This window comes from Podarcis erhardii (assembly GCF_964252035.2).
Source record: "Podarcis erhardii genome assembly, chromosome: 5".
Taxonomy (NCBI): domain Eukaryota; kingdom Metazoa; phylum Chordata; class Lepidosauria; order Squamata; family Lacertidae; genus Podarcis; species Podarcis erhardii.
The window spans coordinates 73,045,894-73,068,253 of NC_138509.1; the positions used below are offsets into that span (position 1 = coordinate 73,045,894).

Genomic DNA, 22,360 nt, shown 5'->3' on the forward strand with positions numbered 1-22,360 from the left:
CCTTTCAGCAGACCTTATGCCTTTATTTTATTTAGATATTTAGCATCCTGTTTTTCAACTAAAAATAAATAAATATCCTCTTGATTGCTTCCAGTACATATTAAAATAATGGCTTGTATTCTTAGATAGTTAAGGCTGTAATCCTATATCCTCTTACGTGGGAGTAAATCCCACTGAATTTAATAGGACCCACTTTGAACAGACATGCACAGGATTATGGTGTTGAGGAAATTGATAGAAAGTAAGTTTCGCATTCCTTCGTTCTTCTTTCAGTCACCTGTGAACCCTGAAGAGCTTTTGGAGGGTTATAGGGCTTTCCAGAGTAATGTGGGATAGGTGTACGGGCTGCTTCAGGAAGGAGCAGATGGGGATAATACTTTTGTTCTGTTAACTGCTTTAACTTACTTTAGGACCCAAGCCAATATAATTCAAAAATTGCAGAAACCTGCAAAGGCCATTTGACCAGAGACTACATTGGAAAAGAAAATAATTAACATGTCCTGTGGTGATCAATGACCATCTGAGACTTGGTTAATTAAGAAAACCAAATGGTAATAAATACTTACGTATTTCGCAATTTGCCCCAACCCATCCACGTGGACAATGGCAAGTATACCCATTGGGTTGGTCTATGCACATTCCACCATGATGACAGGGGTTACTCTCACAGTCATTTATATTAATGTCACACTCTTCACCTTAAAACAAGGAAGGAAATATAGTTATGTGTTGCAGATATGAAAGTAAAATGGAATGCCTTCATCCCTTTCGACTGCAGACACTCAATAATCAACATGTTAGTGTAACTTACTCTTCAAAAGATTAACTTAAGCAGTCATATTATCTATGATACAACAGATAATGGGCTCTTTGTAAGGAGAAAATTACATTTTTCTGCAAGGAGTTCTTAACTGCATCCACACTCACTGCATGCTACTTATTATTAAAACAATGGAATGAGGTCTCTTCAGGGTTGCACAGGAATGAACAGTATTTAAACGCAATCAAAACACAGACTGATGCAGGGCAGCAATCAAACTTCAGCAAGAAGTGGCTGGAATATACAATGGAATTAGATCATTGCAACCACATGAATCAAAGAAATGTCTTGCTTTGCTACTGGAACTCTGAACATGGAGTTGAAGATGCTCATGTTTTCTTAAGATTGTAAACACCTGGGACTTCAAAAATGCTCTTACACGTCTATAGAATAAAATCCTAGAGAAATAATATCTAACAAGTAGGGCCACTTTAAAGCTGGTGATCCCTGGGTGAAGTAGGAACTAGTAGTGGGTAAACCCTTTGTTTACTCTTGCTTTTATGAAAACACAATTTGATACTATAGACTTCTTAGTGATGAAAAATAGGGCTGTTAAAAAAGGAAAGTATCAGACTCATGGGGTGACTTAAGGAGAAGGGGTGAGGTGTGGGGCTTCTATCTGCAGAAACAATTTAAGCACTGAAGGGCTGGACTAATTGGGAACTCATGATGGGGCATGGGATATTTGACCTTTAAAGGATGTCCAGTTTGTCACTTGTAAGGAAAAGAAAAGGTTTTGCAAAAAGTAATGCAGAAGAGAGGTATTCCACACTTCTCTTTGGGTTTTGCATGTAATGTAAACATTCATTTTTGGGTTTTGAATGTAACACCCCAGCTGTCCTTGAAAGCCTATCTTTATATACCACTCTTTGTGCAGCAGAGTACATTTCTGGCCCCCAAACCACTTCTGGAGAATAAACTGGCTTGCAAGAATCCCAAAGCTGGCTATCCCTTCAAGGCATTCATACAACTATCAGAAAAAGCAAGGAGAGTGAAATTTCTTCACTTTACTGGTACAGATTACATGACGCTAACCTAGTTTATTTAGCACCATTCAATTAGCATGTTGCCTTTTCAAATATTGTTTTCAAATGCCATATTGTTTCAGAAAGATATTGATTAAGTAATGGTTTAGCAGCTGTTTACCTTGCCAAGTTCTAATTAGCTACACATTTTACTTCTGAAAGTCGCAATATCAAATCACTTCTAACCAATATTAACAGCTCTTCTGTCAAAGCTAAATTCAACAGCACCCAAATTAATTGGGGCATACTCTCTTGCTATACATTCGTGCTCACAAGATTATCCATTTTCAAAGCTCTCTTTTAACTCATGTTCACCTTCTCATTCCCTCTTGGATGAGTCTATCCCAAGTCTCTTTCAGCAAATTCTCCCCCACTAATGGCAGGGATGCTGTTCTGTAAAAGTAACAGAGGGATTCTAAGAAACCTGTTGTTTCTCTTGCTTTGTTACTGAGATTGTGAAAAACACGCAAGGCCATTAATCTAATGTAAAATTTATGGATTAAGACAGGATTGCAAGAATAAATGGCTAAAAAGAGCTATTCCGCTGTGGAAAATATTCTATTTTATCATGCTTTAGATACTTAGATGGTGTGAACAAATGAGAACATTTGAAGTATACATTAAGACTCCCTATTCTGTACTAAGAGATCATGGAATGTGTTTTCTAGACATAGAGCACTTCTAATTCATTGTAGTGATAACAGAATCACAGTATGGCATTTATTCCAGATTGCAGTAGTGTTATACATTTTTCACCTTGAATGAAGGGGATACAGCCTGCAAGGGAGATATAATATATGAGAAACAGTGTTAAGTGGTGCATTATATATGCGGTCTTAAAATTAGAATGAATACATGGCCATGTCCTCCCCCATCGTCTTCCATATGATTCCTGTATCTGTTTTAAATCCTGCAGGTCTTGTTCTCAGCTTGCTACAGTGCAGAGATGGAACTTACTATCTTATCATGCATTGGTCCTTATCTTTGTGTTTTTAAAGAGAGTGCTTATTAAATGGAAGCCTGAAGGAGAGAAAAAACAACAGCAACCTGTAAATTGTTTGAAATATGTAGTCTCTGTTAGGTTGTCATCGATGAGCATATGCATTTCAGCAGTGGGTTTTCAGACACTACTTTTCGGGCTTGAGCTGAGGAAATAGTACAACAGCTCTGTGAACTCAGGTCATGCTTTAGGACAACTGATCTTAATATGTCTTTCTAGCTGTGGGACAGCAATAGCCAGCACCTCAAGCTTCACGGGCTCCTCGTGATCAAGCTGTTGAGAGTTTGAAGAAGCATCTCTTCTAACCAACATGGCCAGGGAGATATAAGAAACCCTCTCCTGCTGTCCAAGTTTCAAGATGTTGATTGTCATTTCTGCCGCCATGAAATGATTACTGGTCCCAGCAGCTTCCAGGGCAGGGCTTTTTTCCAGATGGAACTCAGTTACAGCACCTTTCAGGTGGGCGGGCACCATTGCCATTATAAGAGAACGAGGGAGGTTTTCATGGTGAGTTCTGGCACCTCTTTTTCTAGAAAAATAGCACTGCTCCAGGGTATACTTCCATTACCTAAAGCAAAGGTGAGCAACCAGCAGCCACGACAATCACCTCCTGAAGCTGCCACATTCTTCCATACTACCCAGACGTCCTCCCTTCCTTGTTCATTTCCTCCATCCCCACCCCAGTTTTTAAATGTATTTTCTGGTTTTATATTCTGGTTTTACTCTGTGAACTGCCCTGAGACCTGTGGGTATATAAATTCAATAAATAAAAATAACCATTCTACTCCCCTCCCCCATTCTATGTAATTTCAGAACAAACTGGAAGGGCAACTGTTTTATTGGCTAAAAAATAAATTTACGCTTTCATTCTGGGTTAGTTTATTTTGATTTGTCTTTATTCAGGAGTTGTTAGTCCAGAACATGTGTTTGTGGCTCCACCCAACATTGGTTCTGGCTCTGCCTACCACCAGAATGCAGCCCCTGACAGCTCATCCATGAAGAATGAAGCCCTCGATGGGGGGAAAGGGGACAGGCACTTAAGCCTGCAAGCCTAGGAAGAAAGACATGTATAAAGAGAGCCAGATTCATTTTTATAGAATACCTTCTCTGCTTCTCCTGCTTTGTCAGAAAGGCAATGAATATCATTAGTGATAATTATATTTTTTTTAAAAAAGTGGAGTAAAATATCTGGTATCTCAACTGGGCATCAGCAGAATAAGATGAAAAGCAGGTGCAAATGCATTCAGTTGACATTTGTCTTCTTCTGTATAGTCTGATTAATAATTATGCATATTATGTAATTTCAAAGTAACTTGCCTGTAAATCCAGGTGCACAGATACATGTAGCATTTAGCCCTTCACTGTCACAAGTACCACCATTCTGGCAGCTGATGTTAACACAAGGATCTTTGTATAATTCACAGTGTCTTCCTGGGAATATTAAGCGATAATAGATGATGTTAGAATCGTACATTGTTTAAGGGCTGGAGCAGGTGGAAGCAGAATATAAAGAATACTAGCAGCCTCATACTTAGCGTTGCCTGGGAATTCTATGGAAACAAAATGATCAGTGGCAGCCAAGTCCTATAATTTTAACCTGATTATTAGAAGATGGGATATACAAAAAAAAAGGGGGGGGGGAATCTCACTGGCGCCAAGTAGTTAATTTGTATCCTGAATCACCACCCTGGGATCTTTGGATAAAGGCTGGCATCAAAATTGAATAAATAATAATAATCACCCATCCCCTACTGACAATTTTGAGCCATTTTGAAGGGGTGGTGAGTAGTGCCCGTCATTTCTTCATGATTGATGATGCTCAATGCAAGGTAAACAAAGCACTGGCTATCCATGAACTAAATCTGGATGGGACCACTGAACCTTTTTGTACTGCCAAGGCCTGTTCACAGCCACGTAGACCCTTCTCAAAGCTTAATAAAGGGTTAGCTAAAAGACAAGACAAATGGAGGTGGTCTGTACAGATACTTTGATCTAGCTAAAGCACTCAGCACCTAAACCTTGTGTTATAGGATACATGAACCTGGTACTGGCAGCCCACAGGAGAATGACATTTACTTTCATATCCCTATGAGCACAACCAACAGTTCTATAATAAATACATGTACAAGTACTGCAGGCATCTATTGGATACTCACTGTGACCTCATGGATAACACACCCTCCCTCCTTAAAGCTGTTCTTTTTTCGTGGGTAAAAGATATATGCATACATATGTATATCCTCTTTTTATCATGCTGCCCCTGAATAACAAGGTTAACCACTCCAACCATTTCTTTTTTCAATATATATTTTAATAGCATGCCCTGCTTCTTCTGCACCTTCGAATAACCAATTAACTCTTTCCATTTGGAGTAAAATTCTCTAGCTCTGACAAGAATTTTTGTCGGATATCACGACTTCACTGACTTTTAATTGGCTATAATTGGGAGAAAAAGCTTTTTCCCCCCTGAAGCAAGATAGTTCTCTGTGTCCTTTTGCTAGTTTTAGCATACTGCCATGATAGTGCAAGGGGAAAAAATGTAAATCCAAAGTAAGATTCAGCTGCACTTTTTAGAGATGTCAGAAAAGTAGCACGTCATACTACAGATGAGCCTCGTAATCTTGGTTCCAAAAGGCTTGCCTCAAAGATAATGAAACTTAAATGATGCACATCACGTTTATTAGGCAGATTTACAGTAAGCCCACCTATGTTAAAGCAAAGCATCTCCTACCTTCATATTCTTTTGGCTCGAGTGGTGGTTAGGCATTGGAATATGTTTGTGTATTGGAGGGCAGGGTGTGGCCATCACCTACCCCTCCACTTTATGGGTATTCCGGTAAAGGAATCCGGCGGTCGTGGATCCTGTCCGATGCCCCTTGCTGGTGGCTAGGGCCATGGCACAACCCCCGGTGACATCAGGGGGAGCTTTCAGTTGCATTTGCATCAACAGGCTCCTCCCACTGGTGGTTAACCCTTGTTAGACTCACCCCTCCCTGAGGGGGTGGAGTCACGCTCTGTTGTTTTATCCAATGCCTAAGCCAATACCTCTCACATGCTCTCATCAATAAAGTTGTTGCCTTTTTTAGCCCATTAACCTAATATACTGTGTCCATGTGTCTTTTTTATCCCCAAGCGAGTGGCAGGTCCTTGAATCACAACCCCACCTATGTTAAAGCAAAACATCTCTTACCTTCATATTCAGCAAGACATACACAGTCGTAGCTATTGACAAGGTCTCTGCAGGTAGCTCCGTTCTGGCAAGGGGCTGAAAGGCACTCATTATATTCCTCCTCACAATAGAGTCCGTGGTAACCTAAAAACATGTAACAAAGAAAACACAACATACCCTGAAAATGTGTCTCAGCATATGGCAAAAGCTTCACAATCGTGGATGGGACAGAGATGACTAGTAACTGAAAATAACAATGTGTAGGTGCACCTTTAAAGCTATTTTGTCACGTATTGTACATGAAAGGATTTGGAGCTCAGTTTACGCTGGAATCAAGACCTCCTTATACATTTCATACGTTGAACAATCAGAAGCACTTTTGCCTGCTACGAAGACAGCCAAATGAGCTCATTAGAAATCTAAGCAAGCCAGGAGCACGACAGAAGTATTGAAGCGAATGGGCTGTATTTTCAGAATTCATTTTTTGCACGGCTGTAGATCACATTTATTAGGTGGGTTTAGCACCTAAAACGAGCAGAAATCTTAGTGATGTATGATGCCACTTTATATAATGAAACTAGATCTCACTCCAGCACAACTCTGAAGTGTAACTCAAATAGCAAACTGCAGGATGTAGAGTAGCTGTCACTTGTCTGAAGTGGGTAAAGATAGGGCAGTCTGAAGACAGAGAAGCATACTTGGTTGATTCAAGCTGGTAAAACAAGGACGAACACCATTTCACATGTAAATGAACAGTAAGTGCTACCAATCTGCTCAGCAAAATTTTGGCACAGCTTACATTGTGCCCTTTTATTATTACACAAAGCAACAGTTTCATAGAATACAGCATGGATTAAGCATTATCAGTTATTCTACTGTGTTCTACAGAGCTGCAGTCCAATGCATATGTAAATAAATGAGGAATTATGTATTCTTTACTTCTACTGCTATGCTTCTAGCAAACTTTTATTATACATGGAAGCCACTGAGTAATCACTGCAGCTGCCCCCACCTTCATTTAACTGCCTCAGATTAGCATACAATCTCCTTTTAAGCCTTATTCGTTCAAATCAGAAGGTGCAGCAACTATGACTGGTGAATTGTAGCCATTATTTTCCTTATTAGAACACCAGGCATCCACTACTACTCTTATTAAACCAGGGAGACCTAACACCATTCATATATTTGCATCATTCAAAAACATCCTAAGCTTGTCCATCAGGTTTTAATTCCCTAATTCAGGCAAAGAGAAATCTTGGCTTGGATTCAAAGGTTGCAAATTTTGGTGTGGACTTTTTGATAACAGGGAGGCCAAAATATAAAATAACCAGCAGCAAATATATATATGTTATTATTGTTTTTATTATTCTTCAGTAAGAGTGGCTTGGATCCAAAGGTCCCTTTGTGCAAGTATTGCTACATGCGCACAGCAAGGCTCACTGATTACACATACACACACACACACACACACACACACACGAGTTTCTTGTGTCCATGAAGATCAGGGGACCCTCTAGAGCAGTTTTTTGGGAAAATCAGGGGGGTGGGGACTTCCCCATGAGCAGAAGTGGCTCCCACTGACACAGCAACATCCTTGGGTCCAAGCTGCTGTTAGTCACTAACCATTAATTTATCTATTATAATCATCATTATGTATTTGCTTCATTTGTCGTTGTTTTTTATTCCAGCCTTTTCCTGCCAGTTGAGAGTTCAGACTAAAACCTATTTCCTTTCAATTTGTTTGCTTGAAGTTGGAATTGATACTATTGAAAGAGCAGAACAGGCTTTTCTAGAAATTGTTTTCATTTTAATGTTATTTTTTTACTATCTTGTTCTCATTTCCTCTGAGGAACATATAAATGGGGCGGCCCATTTATTTAATTAAAAAAATAAACAGCAGCACAGGCTTTTTCACTGCGTGAAAGCTCAAGTAAAACTTTGAATGGGAAACATGCTCTGTCAACACTGTATATATTACTCAAGAGAAATCCAAGTGATTTATTTTTTTTAGGGCTCTGGTCAAATAATAAGCAAGACTTACTCATACTCAAGAGCAAACCTATTGAAATTGGTCATTAATCATGACTAATAGACTCCCAGTGGGTTTGCTCCAAGTATGACTGAGGCTGGATTCAGCCCTTTGTGCCATAGAAACAAAAGGCTTACTCATTATTTCACTAGAGTCCTGAAATCAATTGGATTTCACATGATTTCATGTCCTCATAAGGGATAAATTGCCATTACTTTGTGGCCATTCTTTAATAAGACACAGTGGAGCAGGCACTAGAAAACTACCATATGCAGGCTTAACCTGAATTCTTATATATAAAATAAAACAACACCAAGAAAATGCTCTTGTAAATAAATTCATGTAACTCTCAATATATGCATACCTCTGAATTATATGTGACTGAAAAAGTCCCCCCCCCCTTTCCCCCAAACAGCCTTGGCTGTGAGGAAATACTCTGATTTACATGTTAAATTAATGACTTGTTTTACAAAAGAGTATCAACCTGTTCTATAGGGCAACCAGTTGAAGACTGCAAGTCTGTGCTGAAAATACCATTTGTCTCCACTAGAGGGTGGCTTCCACCTACCACACTTCTTAAATTTCAAGAAGGGAGGACACCGCATTTTCATTCAGCTAGTTAGAAAAATGTCAATTCCACCTCTCCTGATGTCAGCTGAAAAAATTGCTATTTATAAGAATAAGATGAAGCTCTATAAAGGCAAAGGAGAGTCTTCTCCCATGTGCAAGTCACCTCTAAATTAACAAACAAAAAGTTTTTATATTCTGTAACTTTCTTTTTTATATGCAAGTTCGGAATAGGTTTTTAACACACAAATAAAACGATTAGTTCCCTTCCCTGCATAGCAGCCGCCAGGAAAACCAGTTTTGCTATGAGCAAGGGTACGAGAGTAACTAACCCATTAACCAGAGGCCTTGGAAAAAGTGAGAAAGTGATGCAACCTCAAGTTATGGACGTGATACTAGGAGAGGTGACTTATATACAGGGGTTGATGATTCTCACGTGATGTCAGATTAATAAATAACCGGGTATAAAATGCACTTCTGGGTATAAAATGCAACTGTATTTGGGGGAGAGGGTTGCCAGTACAGAAACATTTGCAAGCAGGAAAGGATGGAACCAAAGAGACACTGTTTTTACTTTTAATCACGTGTTAAGAAAGGGAACAGAGGTACATCCACTGGCCGGGTCTTCACAGTGGAATATGTGAAACGGGTCCTGTGTGGAGTTGTATATAGTGTAACAGTCTGACCACAGAGGGGGTTCTCACCACATGGAAGGACTTATGCACAAACAGCTGTGTATGCGTACAGAGAAGCTTTTACACTGAATGAATGGGCTGAGCCAGTGCGCCCATTTCCCATTCCATTCGGTTCAACGAACACACACACACACACAACTGGAAATGAAAACAGGGTTAATGTCTCCTAATATGGATCCCCTTCACCTTCATCTCGTTCATCTCACTTCCTTTCCGTGAATTATCGCAGTTTAGTGCTTTCAGGCAACACATTAATTCAGAATCATGAGTGACCTGATCACTATTCGGAACGACCAACATTCTGCCTCCAACCAGTGTTGAGCTAACCACCTGTAAAAATTCGTACATCAGCTTTTTTCATGCATCTCATCTTACGATCCCTGAAAGCCCTGCCGAAATATGAATCCCATTTTCAGACTTGCAAAATATATTTAATTTGTGGAAAGTGCTACATAGCTAAATATTACCAATTCCACCCTGTAATGAATCCATAATAATTAGGTAAATATGCAGAAGTCAGCATAGCCTGCAAACCTTGCATGTTTGCCTGCTTATTTGGTACTGTCGCTGTTGTGGCTTGAGGCACATCTCTCCATGTGAATAATTCCACAAGGCTACCTGCAAAATGCCATGGGCATTTAACTATTTATGTAGAAGAGCTGCAGCTCAGTGGTACAGCATCTGCTTTTCATGTAGAATGGTCCCAGAAACCCTGTTCCATGTTCAGGAACAAGAGGCTGGAGTCCTTTGTCTTTGTCACAAAAGGGTGACATCAAGCAGCGGACACCATGTCACATGTTTTACGTTCAAAACCAGACTTTGGTTTAAAATTAATGACTGTCCGGGAGTATAGTCTGCTGGACCAGGATTTTAGCTGCAGTACGGAGTCCCTGATTGCCAGCTCTCAAACACTGATGTCATCACTGGCAGAACAGAATCACATGTAAGACATGTTTCGGAAAGACTGCCTCTCATTGCCCCAGCCAACCTCTGAACATAATTTCGATAGAGCTTCTTGAAACGATTGCAGACATCTTTGCAAATCGAGCAGTCTCTGCAAATCGAGCACGTGCCAAGTGTTTCTTAGCAAGTGGTTATCTGAGTATTTGAATATGCATAAGAGGGAAGCCTACAAAGGGGGAGGGGAACAACGCACAGGCCTCTTTGACAGTGGCATCTTTGCAGTAAAAAAGAGGAAACGACCTCATGAATTTGCCTTTCTGCTTTTTCTCCTCTTTCTCCAAATGGAGCTTTTTGATGCTCAACACATCTCCCTCTTAAATCCTCTGCATATGTAACTCAGAGCCCTGCGTACTATTTCATATTATCAGTAGCTCCAAGGTACCTTTAGAGCACATGTACCTTTTTCCTTTATGCACGAAGAACTGCTTAAAGATCAGAGAATATCTCAAAGCACGCACACAAAAAACTCCGAAACCACAGTTGCATCAGGAAGCTCAGAAGCTGCTCTCTTGGCAGCCTTGATGCTGTATGTTGCACACTAAAAGAAACAAAAGCCATGCTGCCACCTTTCTTTCCCATTGCTTGCTGCCTAGAAAATACCAGTCTGACTGCTAGCCAGCAAGCAACTGAACACTATTTCCAACATGCTAAAATATCTTGCTGTGGATTTGCAGGAGGAATGGAGGGTTCTTTGATTACCAGAACTAAACAGAATTTATAGGTTTCTTTCTTCCCTGATTCATCCATGATAAACGGCACAGGCAATACATCTTAGCCAGCTGTCCCATGAAAAGCCTTTTCAAAGACACTATTTGGGAACACCATTAGAGCATCTGCTTTCCATGCAGGAGGTCCCAGCATCAGTTCTCAGCATCTCCAGGTAGGACTGGAAGAGACACACCTGGAACCCAAGAGAGCTGCTGGCAGGCAGAGTAGAAAATGGAGCAGGATGGACTAATGGTCTGACTCAGTATGAGGCAGTTTCCAATGTTCCTATGTGGGAGCCTTTTTCAGCCTAAGGGCTATATTTCCCCCATGGCCAAGTTTCTGAGAGCCACATGCAGGTGGTGATCAGGGCCACTCCAATGTGGCCTGAATTTCTGAGACTTGTGTGAAACCACTGCTTTCCAGGGGCACCTGCAGCCACTGAGCCTGACACTCTTTATTCCATCCATCAAATATTCTCTTAATGAAAGTCACAGAAGGGCAAAACTGAAAGATGTGTTGAGAGTGTGGAAGGGGAGAGAACAATTAAGAGTCACACTGAAAGACCTACACTGGCTCTCAGCATGTTTCTGAGCACAATTCAAAGTGTTGTTGCTGACCTTTAAAGCCCTAAACAGCCTCGGTTCAGTATATCTGAAGGAGTGTCTCCACCCCCATCGTTCTACCCGGACACTGAGGTCCAGCACCGAGGGCCTTCTGGCAGTTCCCTCACTGCGAGAAGCCAAGTTACAGGGAACCAGGCAGAGGGTCTTCTCGGTAGTGGCACCCCACCCTGTGGAACGCCCTCCCACCAGATGTCAAAGAGAAAAACAACTAACAGACTTTTAGAAGACATCTGAAGGCAGCCCAGTTTAGGGTAGCTTTTAATGTTTAATAGGTTATTGTATTTTATGATGGGTGGGGTATAAATAAATTATTATTATTATTATTATTATTATTATTATTATTATTATTATTATTATTATTATTGCACCATTCCTGCTCAGAAAGCTCTCCCCCCCCCCAATAATTAGCACTGGACCTATTTTATGGGGAAGGGACACTTAGCATGGGCATAAGAAGCAAAGTGAGTAGAAACATGCAAAAGGAGCACAAATATAAACTCAGAAATATTCCGCAGCTAGGAGGAAATATATATGTTGCAAGAGATATTATTCAAATTGCTACTATGCATGCCCCTGGAAAACCTATACACCAACGCGCATTTCAAATAAATTAAAGGCGCAATTTGATAACTGGCTGCTCTTTTAAACTAAAACTCTACACTCTTTTTTATATATATATATAATTTTTATTAACCGACCAGTCAAATCAAATCAAATAACATCACATAAATTCCAAATTACAAAACCGAATTTTAAATTTTGTTGAGGGAACCCATATTTCAAGATCCGAAGGGGGATTCTGATCATCTTCTTGCCACTGCGTTAATGTCCAAATCAATCCAAACAAAGTTCATAATTCTATCCAGTCTTATCTTGCTGTTTCCACATCACATCTTGTTCATATATTTTCTCTGTTTCCTTTATGATCTCTTCTGATAGTCTCCTTAAGCCGATAAACACCAATAATAATCCTGTGTGAATTTTTCCGTTCTTCCAATCCTCAAATCGAGATGGTTTCCATATATCATCGCCTTCATAGATAACAGCGCTCTTTCCATCATTAATTACAGAACTGTCGTTCTTAAGTCCCACTGAGGAGTTTCACCCACAATATAAAAACAGCTCTATTTCTCTATTTCTCCTCTCAGACTTAAGTCCTCCGACAGAACTTCCCAATATGGCGACGGAATTTTTAACTGCATCATTCCAAAGCCCTTATACATTCCACGCTCTTCTTAAAACATGCTTTGGTTCAAAAGTTTATCTCCACACAGCCTTAAATCCACAGCTTAAGTCCTTAAAACGACATTTCTGACTTGTGGGGGGGGGATTCTTGTTTAATCACATAATGGAAAGAAAGGAAAGTTTTTTTTCCCCTCCCCCATCAGTCCCTTTGCCATACCAAGTCTTGGCGTATCTTCTCATGATTTATACTTGTTCCTCTGACTCGTCTTGTTTTATCAGAGATCTCTTCTGTTAGCAGTCTTTACTTCCCCTTCTTCCTTGAAACATGTGCATTCGCTTCATCCAAATTGTTTCTTTTGAAGTTCTTGCAGCTAGTGGCGCAGATCAGAGACGGCGTCCAGGAGCGCCGAAATCCCACAGGACGGCATTGTGCCTAGTGCCCCCATCCCCACAAATTCGGGGGTGGTATAGGGCACAGCAGGCAAGGGCAGTCCCCCACCACAATCCTGGGGGGGTAGGGAGGCTATTTACTCCCATCACAACCTCCAATTTACCTCGTGTGGGTCGGAGAGATGTTATTGTCAGCCATCTTCTGATGCGCCCCTAGTGGTCCCTCAAAACTCTACACTCTTGACTTGATACTGAGTTTAAAAGTCACACCGAATTTGGTCAGTTCCAACTCTGTTCCTTAAGTCTGCACTATGATCAGCACCAACACAAATGCACTCATCATTTGTTCTGCTTTTCATCACTTTACTCCAACGGTCCTCAGTGACCTGAGAGCAAGAGCACCACAGATCCTAAAAGGCGAAAGAGAGCAAGGGAAGTATTTGATCGGCAGCAGTACCACAAAGATCACAGAATCAAGTTCTTCCATCCCTGCTAAAGCCTGAAAGGGGAAAGTAGGATGCTGGTTTAGAAAACAGGCCTTTACTCTATGTAGAACTGCTGTGAGAGCTCCAACCTTTATTATTTTGTCACTGTAGCTTTTTTTAGCTGAATACAGAACAGAAAAAGTCGTATATAGTATATAGACAATGAATCAGCATGTTTCCACCACCTTTACCCTATATTGTTGTGAGTGCGGGAAGTTAGCCTGCATTGATGAATAAGTTCCTTCTAATTCCTGGGGTCCTGGATCTAGCAAGGGATAAAATCTAATGAAGGGTTCCATTGTTGCACTAGTCAGGCAAGTTTCTTTGGGAGTTAAGAGTCCTAAGGACCATCTAAAAAAAGAATATACCATAGTATAAGTAGCAACTATTTTAAGTGCGTTAGATATGTGCGCGACTACACATTGCGCCAAACCCAGAAGTGACCCGAAAATGACACATAAGGGGGGGGGAGGGCAAGGCAGTGGCAGAATGGGTTTTTGCAGGCTTTTTCAATGGTGTTTCAAATACACACAATTTGACTTAAACGCATGGTGCCCTGGAATATAACCACCGCAGGGAGTTGCCTGTATAACAAAAGAGGCTGCTCTTTGTCCTCCGAGCAAAAGGGTGGGCCTTTTCCCCTCCTCACCTGGCTGATACTTAGAAGGACAATAGCCAAGACGGTGGTGTGTAAGCAGGGCTAAAAGTAGGCAGCAGCCGGAGAGACAGAATTATGCTTGATTTCTGCTATATAGTGGTACCTCGGGTTAAGTACTTTATTCGTTCCGGAGGTCCGTTCTTAACCTGAAACTGTTCTTAACCTGAAGCACCACTTTAGCTAATGGGGCCTCCTGCTGCCGCCGCACCGCCGCTGCACGATTTCTGTTCTCATCCTGAAGCAAAGTTCTTAACCTGAAGCACTATTTCTGGGTTAGCGGAGTCTGTAACCTGAAGCGTATGTAACCTGAAGCGTATGTAACCTGAGGTACCACTGTATTCAAAGGTTGTGACCATGACAAAAGCAAGGCCTTTGGGGAAGGGGGTGGGTTGTTAATGCTGTAAGACCATCCATATTAGGCTCAGGCTGTAAATATGTGTAAATAAACCACCTATCATAAAGGCATCACCATCTCTGCTGTCTCACATTCCAAGGAAACAGAAACCTGGCTAAGTGTCTGGAATCTCGCACTACGCAGAGATCGGGGTGGTGTGCAACAATATTTTCTTTACAATGCATGGCCTCTCATGTCAAAATGGTTGTAAAACCTACTATTTCATGGGTACTGTGCAAAATAGTCATATTATAAAGCGTGTTTTTTTCAATTTTCTGCAAATACAAATAACATACAGCTGTAATCACCTCATCCAGCTATTTTTCCTCCTGTGATGAGTAAAACCTGCATCTGTAAAAGTAAGGTGTTTTGGTGTGTGTTTTCAAATCATATTGCTACTTAATTTAGTGTTATCACTTTAAAATTGGTATCCTAGAACAGTATTGTTAAAATGTCAGATCAGATACCAGACAAGCTATACAGAAAACAATTTGCATGTTCATTCTGTGTGGGGTTTTTAAAAAATAAATATAGGATGCATCAATACCTATCATTATAGCACACTGAAACTAATATATTGCCGGCATGCTTATACTAAAGAGAAAAAAGGAAGCAATTTCCACCTACATGTTTCTCGATGCCAAGAGCATCTGACGGAATGCAGGAGGGCCATACAAACCTGGGATACAGAGGCATTTGTAACTTGTTCCGACACTGCGGCAGATGCCATGGGCACAAGGATTGAGAGCGCAGAAGTCGATCAGCTGGGCACAGGTAGGTCCTGTAAATCCTGGGCTACAACTGCAAGAATAGGAAAGCCGGTCTGTGTAACAGGTCCCATTGTTCTTGCAAGGAAATGAAGCACAGGCGTCTACTTTTTCCTCACAAGATGTTCCCAGGTACCCTAAAACAAAACAAGTGGAACTTATTTGCATGCACGCATTTCATTTACCAAACCTTTGTCAAAGCATGGAACCTTGACACCATTTAAAAACAGATTTATTTATTTTTTTTGCTAGAGTTATCCTAACACATGCTTAGATACAGATACAAGGACTGCCTCTCCCCATATAAACAGACTTGGACCCTGAAATCATCATCTGAGGTTCTTCTTCATGTGCCTCCTCCACAAGAGGTCCAGGGAGTAGCAACATGAGAACGGGCCTTTTCTGTGGTGGCTCCCCATTTGTGGAATGCTCTCCCAAAGGAAGGCCCGCCTGGTGCCTTCACTGAATAGGCGAAAGTGTTTCTCTATTACCATGACTTGGGCTGATTAACATTCTATAGTTTTTTAAATGTGTTTGTGGAAGGGAAGTTATTGGTTTGTTTTTGTTTTATTTTGTATTTTGTGTTCTCGTTTTGTATTTTTACACCCTGTGATCTTCAGATAAAGGGTGGTATACAAATGTAATAAATAATACAGTGGTACCTCGGGTTAAGTACTTAATTCGTTCTGGAGGTCCGTTCTTAACCTGAAACTGTTCTTAACCTGAAGCACCATTTTAGCTAATGGGGCCTCCTGCTGCTGCCGCGCAGCCGGAGCACAATTTCTGTTCTTATCCTGAAGCAAAGTTCTTAACCTGAAGCACTATTTCTGGGTTAGTGGAGTCTGTAACCTGAAGCGTATGTAACCTGAAGCATATGTAACCTGAGGTACCACTGTAATATCCACACAACCTAAATGTAAAGGGGGGGTCACAGCTAACACTCTCTCCTCTCAGCTAAGGACACCAAATACATTTATTAGCTTCATAGGGGACTTCCGGGTTAGCGCGATCGGTTAATGGCGGATTCCCTCCGAGCTCCGGAGGGAATCGGCTCTGCTGAAGACGGGTCTTACCGCGCCGGCGACGCGGGGACCCTCAGAAGCCGCAGGCGCGGAAGCCTGCGGACTTGGTGACTCGGCGGGCACCTTTAAGCGCCTTCCCCGACCCACGAAGAGCCTTTTTAAAGGCTACGGAGAGGGTACAGAGAGCGGCGTGGTGCTGTGAGTAGACCGCTACTTCAGTGGAGCGAAGCTGCGAGCCATGGCTGGAGAGCGCTGACTTTTTTCCCAAAATTTGGACTGGAAAACAAACAACCTGTGAGTAGAATGGAATTTGGACTTTAAAATTTTTACCTTTGAATTCGGCACGACCGGGGGATGTGCTAAAGGGAAGTCCGCACCCCCCCTACCTACAAACGATCTAAAGCAAGGATCGGAGAACTAAGGTGGAGAGATTACTGTCTTTTTGGTGCTAGATAAAAGATATTTCCATGAATTTGACAGAAGAAGTCTTTGTGCTGGAGAGAAAGGGAGGAATTTTGGAAGTTTTTGTGTAACCCCTCCCCCCGAACCCGGGAGCGTCCTGTGTGTGTGCCGGAGGAAAAAGAATAAGGAGTTTGACAGCTGTCAAAGGAGCTGTCAAACGGGCGGCTAAAGTCAAGAACTTTGCTATTTAATAACTCTCTGAACTAAAGGTGTTACATTTGAATTGAGGTGGTTGGAAACAAAGTAGTAACAAAGTAGGAAACAAAGTAGTAACAAAGTAGTAACAACAAAGTAACGGATTGTTGGAAAAGGACTATTAAGCAATTGGAATCCCCCTAGGGGGAACTAGAGACATTACAATGGCTGCAGAGGGAAAATTACTGGCAGAGATAGAAAAAATGTTTTTTCTCGTGGGAATCTTGCAAGAGCAGAGTACGGCTATGAACAAAGAACTTATGACCTTGAATTCTAAAACAAACAACTCTGCTGAATGCATAAAGGATTCGACTGATAAAAAATCTGCAGCTGAACCAGAAGAGACATCTTTGGAATTGGCGGAGAGGAAAGAAGGAGTGGAGAAAGTACAGGTGGAAAATACCAACCAGAAGCCTATATTGTCAGAAAATAAAGAAGAAGATCTTTGGATTACAAATCTGCGAAAGATGAGAAAGATGAGGAAGGAAGTCCCTGGAGTACTTGGAATACTGGAATTTAAAAGAATAAAGAAACATGATCGGGACTTCCTCTTTGAGTATGGGAGAGCACCTGACCTTTTGCAGCAATTGCTTTTAAACATTTTGGATGGAAGAAAATTTGATGTGACTGTGACAGAACTCCTTCGAGACCTGAGGACCAACAAAAAGGATTACCAACAAAATCGGCAGAGAGAGACTGAAAGAGAATTGAAGGCCTCGGATGTGAGGAATCCGGGCTAGGAACTGTTTTTGTGGACATTTGCTTGGGAAGCGATGGAAACCGGGATAGGGAGGGAGGGGAGAATAGAATTTCAAAATTTTATGATTTTTGTATTTGGCCATTGTGACCTATAATTAATATAATAAAGGGAGAAATTCGTGGAAGGGAAGTTAGGTCGACCTTAAAAAAAGGATTTAATGTTTATAAGAGAATTGGATAAATTAAATGTGGACAAGTAAAAAGAGCTAAGTTTTAAAAATAATAATAATATGTTTAAGATTATAGATAAGAACTTGCTGAACTAATTATCGGAATTGGGATGTATGAAGAGGGGGTGGGGGGAAGTCAGGGAAAGAGGGTAAAGAAAGTAAGGGTATGAAATTGTATATGTGTTGTCTTTGTCTTTTTGTGTGTGTGTGTCTTTATAAAATGTAAAAACCCAATAAAAATTTTATAAAAAAAAAAATAGCTTCATAGGGATGCGTGTTCATGGAATTTCCCACAGTATACCCTTCATCTGAAATATTTATTAAAATATGCTTACATTATGCCCATGATTCTAACTCTAAGTGTAATATGCTTATATTACGCCCATGATAAAACCCTCAAGCTATTCTACCACTGATCTTTGTTTCAGATAAGTTTCTTTATTCTCCCCAAAATGATGTATCTGCTACTAAATTTGGCCTCTTCCCCTAAGTGCTCCTGAACTTCATGGTAGAATTCAGCTATTCTTTCTCGAATTATCCATTCACTCTTCCCTCTGATGTATTAACACAGTGATTCCCATATGCTTTCAGTTCGCTGTGGAACATCAGAAAAAAAAATGTGTTTCTTGTGCTATGATTTGAACTAGGAACAATATTAATAGTGGAGAATATGATGCAATACTGTAATAGGACCTGTATTATTTTCTTATGCTGTTTGACGCTGGCCGCCATCTTTGCCACCGATGTTCATTCTAAGCCCTATTGAACTATAAATAAATGCACTGATTCGGTATTTACAGAAATACCTATTTGTTGGCAATGTTGCCACAAAAAGTTCCCACAGGTGGATTTAAAACCAGTATTAAAAACCAGCCTGTATCTGTATTGGATTAGAAACTTATATGCTTTTATTGTTAACGTTTGGTGGAAAGTGAACCATTACTTAATTAACAGTAGATTTCCAGACAAGTCAAGCCAATGGAAAAATAAATGCTCGGGTGGAAGAACCTCACAGTATAAACATGAACAACTTCAGGAAAAAACACATTTAAGCACTGCATTTATTAGCAGTTTTTGATATTTACAGTTCCTTCACAAACAAAATTGAAGGAGGGAGAGAGGAAGCCTTCAGGATAAGAATATTATTGGTAATAAGAAGTGTGATGAAAGCTTGAAGCTCACTAAGGTTTAATGAGACTGCAAATCTACCACTGGCAAGGAACAAACAGGAAATGGCAAAATAACAACAAATATAAATATCATTGTTCAAGAAATATGAAGAATTTTTTTATTTATTTTTTTTGCTGACATGACATTTGAATTAAAGTTGCAATATGTGGAGAAATCAGTAAAATAACTGAATAAGATGATACCCTAATTCAGCTGCAGTGCAGCAGGAGACTGTTACTAAAGTGAATCCAGGAAATGTTTTACAGATTAGAGAGCACCATAATGAGTACAGATTCATTATCAAGAAGGGGCTTAATTATTTGGCTTGGTAATGGTCAATAGCAGTTAATAGCCTTGGGAGGGAATCATTCACCGTACTGCATTTTTAGAGAGGGTCAGCATTGCTTTGTTAAGTGTCTGGTGATCACACTGGATATTTAATCCTAGAAACATATAGCCACACATGATAAATGAAGCTAGTATCTAGGATTAGTGATTATAAAATATTCAGATATGAAACACACAGTTGAGTACATCAAGCAAGCAAACAAGACAAATGGTTTTTGTTTTTATTTTACAAAAGTCAAATGGAAACACAAAATTCACATTACAGGAAAGAAGTAATCAAAACCGTAACAAAAATTTGCAAGAGCCGGGTCTAAAAGGAAAAACGGAGGCCAATTTAGACAATGTGTTTCAGCAACAAAGAATAGACTTATACACCCCAGATGAAGCCGATATTTTATCTTTTTTAAAAAATTACATTTGCATGCCACTCTTCCTTCATGGGGTTATCCTATTTAATGCAGTGAACCTCATGGTAAAGCAGGAATTTGAATCCGGGTTCCATGGGCCCCAAACCAATCAATTACAAGACAGAATATAAATGAATAATAATGATTAAATCAACAACAACAGAGGAGTTTCAACAGTAGTAAATTATTAGCTAATACAAATGTGTTCTGCAAATACTGTATATTCACAAGTTGTTTCAGGGAGCTTATAAGAATGTTGCATTTTCTAATTCTGGTATGCAGCAGGTTATGCCTGCAGTACATTAGGAACAGATGGATAACTGAGTTAGAAGGGGGATATTAATGGCTGATGGCTGCAGGGGTAGACTGACAATTTGCTGAGCTATGAGCAAGCTGCCTGTTCCCTTTAAGCAGTGAGAAGACACTGGATGCATACTGGTGGAAGGCTTTACCCAACATGGTGTTGAATTTTTATTTCTGAATCACAGAGGACTGGCAATCAAACAGAACTAGTCTTTTTCTGACCAATTTCTAATATATGGACTCCAGAGATAATATTCACTGGATCATATTTTTGCAAGCTCTTGTAACTAGCCCAAACTATAGCATGAAAGACTTTATGGAAATAATTTCACCTGATTCCCATAGTGAATGCAAAACTCAAAACATTAAGAAAGTTTGCTTGTCTGAATCTAAATCCTGATTCGCTCTAGGCTCAGGGACCGACTTTGGTAATACGGCACCCAGAGTGAGGACAAAATTTGGTGCCCCACCAATTACTTCTTATTTTCACAATAACTCTTTTTGGTCCAGTTGCTTTTTTATGGGTCTTCTCAGCAGCTACTCATATAAATACAGATGATGATGATTTTGCACTCCCTTGTTTTGACGTCCTCTGCAGAGGAACTGCCTGCACCACCCTAAATCTCTAAATCTGGCACTGCTGGCCTTCTTGAGTACTGTGCCCATTGTTGAACTGGTTGCTTTTTCTTTAGTAACATTCCATGGTCTGTGTGCAACTGACACTTCAGAGCTGCCCATATGTGCCTACAGTTTAAATCAAGCCATGTTCGTCAACCTGAGAAGGCAGCTCATATTGAAGATGGAAAACCATGGATCTTAATCCATCATGGCTAGTTATCACTTATAGCCTTTTTCTCCATGAGCTTGTCTAAATTAGTTATTATTTTTAAAAGGTTTTGTTACAATGAAGCCTGAGATAAATCTTATGCTATAAAATAATAATAATAATCTTTTAAAGCCATTCAAGTGGCGACCACATAACAAACGGTAATCTAAAATTAAAGGGCTGTAGTAAATGCTGCAGCAACAAAGTAGACATTATTTCAAGCACACAGAGATATAGAATAACCTTGAAGATAACTGATCATAAACAGAGGGAATCCCACTTTGTAAAGGCTCAAAACCAATGGAATCCACTCAGGAGGTTCCTGCATTCTAGCATTCTGAAAGAGAGAGCACTATTAATTTGCCCATAAATCATCTCAACCACTTTCATAAGGGTTTCTGTCATTAACCTGAGATTTTAGCTAATCAAACATGGCAGGTGGAAAACTATTTTAAAAAATGAAGTTCACATTCAAATCTAAGCCTTGCTCGGCTTGGAGGTCAAATATGGAACAGCAGAAATTAGAAGTGAAATTCAAAGTGAAATGAATGCAGCTAGTCTCCTTAATATATTATAAAACTGAAACACGATGCTCAACAGGAATTACAGAAGTATTTAAGCATGAGTTGCTAAATCTGAAACTTATCTTTACCAATTCTTTTTTATCATTCTCCAATGCTCTCCAATGCCTTCTCTACATTAATTGCTTAAGAATCTTGCCTTCCTCATTTCCTGCAGCTCAAGAGTTTGGCACCTTGCCCACAGATCTGATCTTTATGATGCAAATGGGTCATGCACTAAAACTTCTTTATTAGCTCCCTTTATCATCTGTTCTCACCACATATTTCATGCTTCTATTACGTGCTGCACTTCCCCAAGCAAGGGGGGGGGGGGCAGCTCTGGTTTATTTTAGATGAGATACTGAGAACCAGAATTTGAATTAAAGGATGGTGGGGGAAACAGACAAGTCTCCCTACATCCTATAATGGCTCCCTTAGCCACTATTTTTTTTTAAGACATTGGAAGGCCGTGGCTGGGCTACAGTAGGGGTGGTGGAATCAGGAGGTGCCTTCAGTTGGAAGCAAATCCACTTATCTTGTATCAGGTTCCGAGAAAGCTATACATCCAGTTCTACCTAACTGCAGCTATACTTCCACATCTCTCTACTTCCCTCCTCCTAACTAAATCCAAAGAAGAAGAAGAAGCGGAGGAGGAGGAGG

At 40.3% G+C, this 22,360-nt stretch overlaps 1 protein-coding gene across 1 annotated transcript in view; it reads right to left on the reverse strand.

Annotated features, from left to right (window-relative positions):
• The window catches only part of DNER (delta/notch like EGF repeat containing), a 109,092-nt gene that overhangs the window by 3,799 nt on the left and 82,933 nt on the right, over positions 1-22,360 (reverse strand). The window contains exons 8-11 of the mRNA XM_081861545.1: positions 15,391-15,615; positions 6,036-6,158; positions 4,163-4,276; positions 567-698 (exon numbers count right to left, since the gene is read on the reverse strand). Of these exons, the coding sequence (XP_081717671.1) occupies positions 567-698; positions 4,163-4,276; positions 6,036-6,158; positions 15,391-15,615 (594 nt within the window). The remainder of the gene's footprint in view (positions 1-566; positions 699-4,162; positions 4,277-6,035; positions 6,159-15,390; positions 15,616-22,360) is intronic.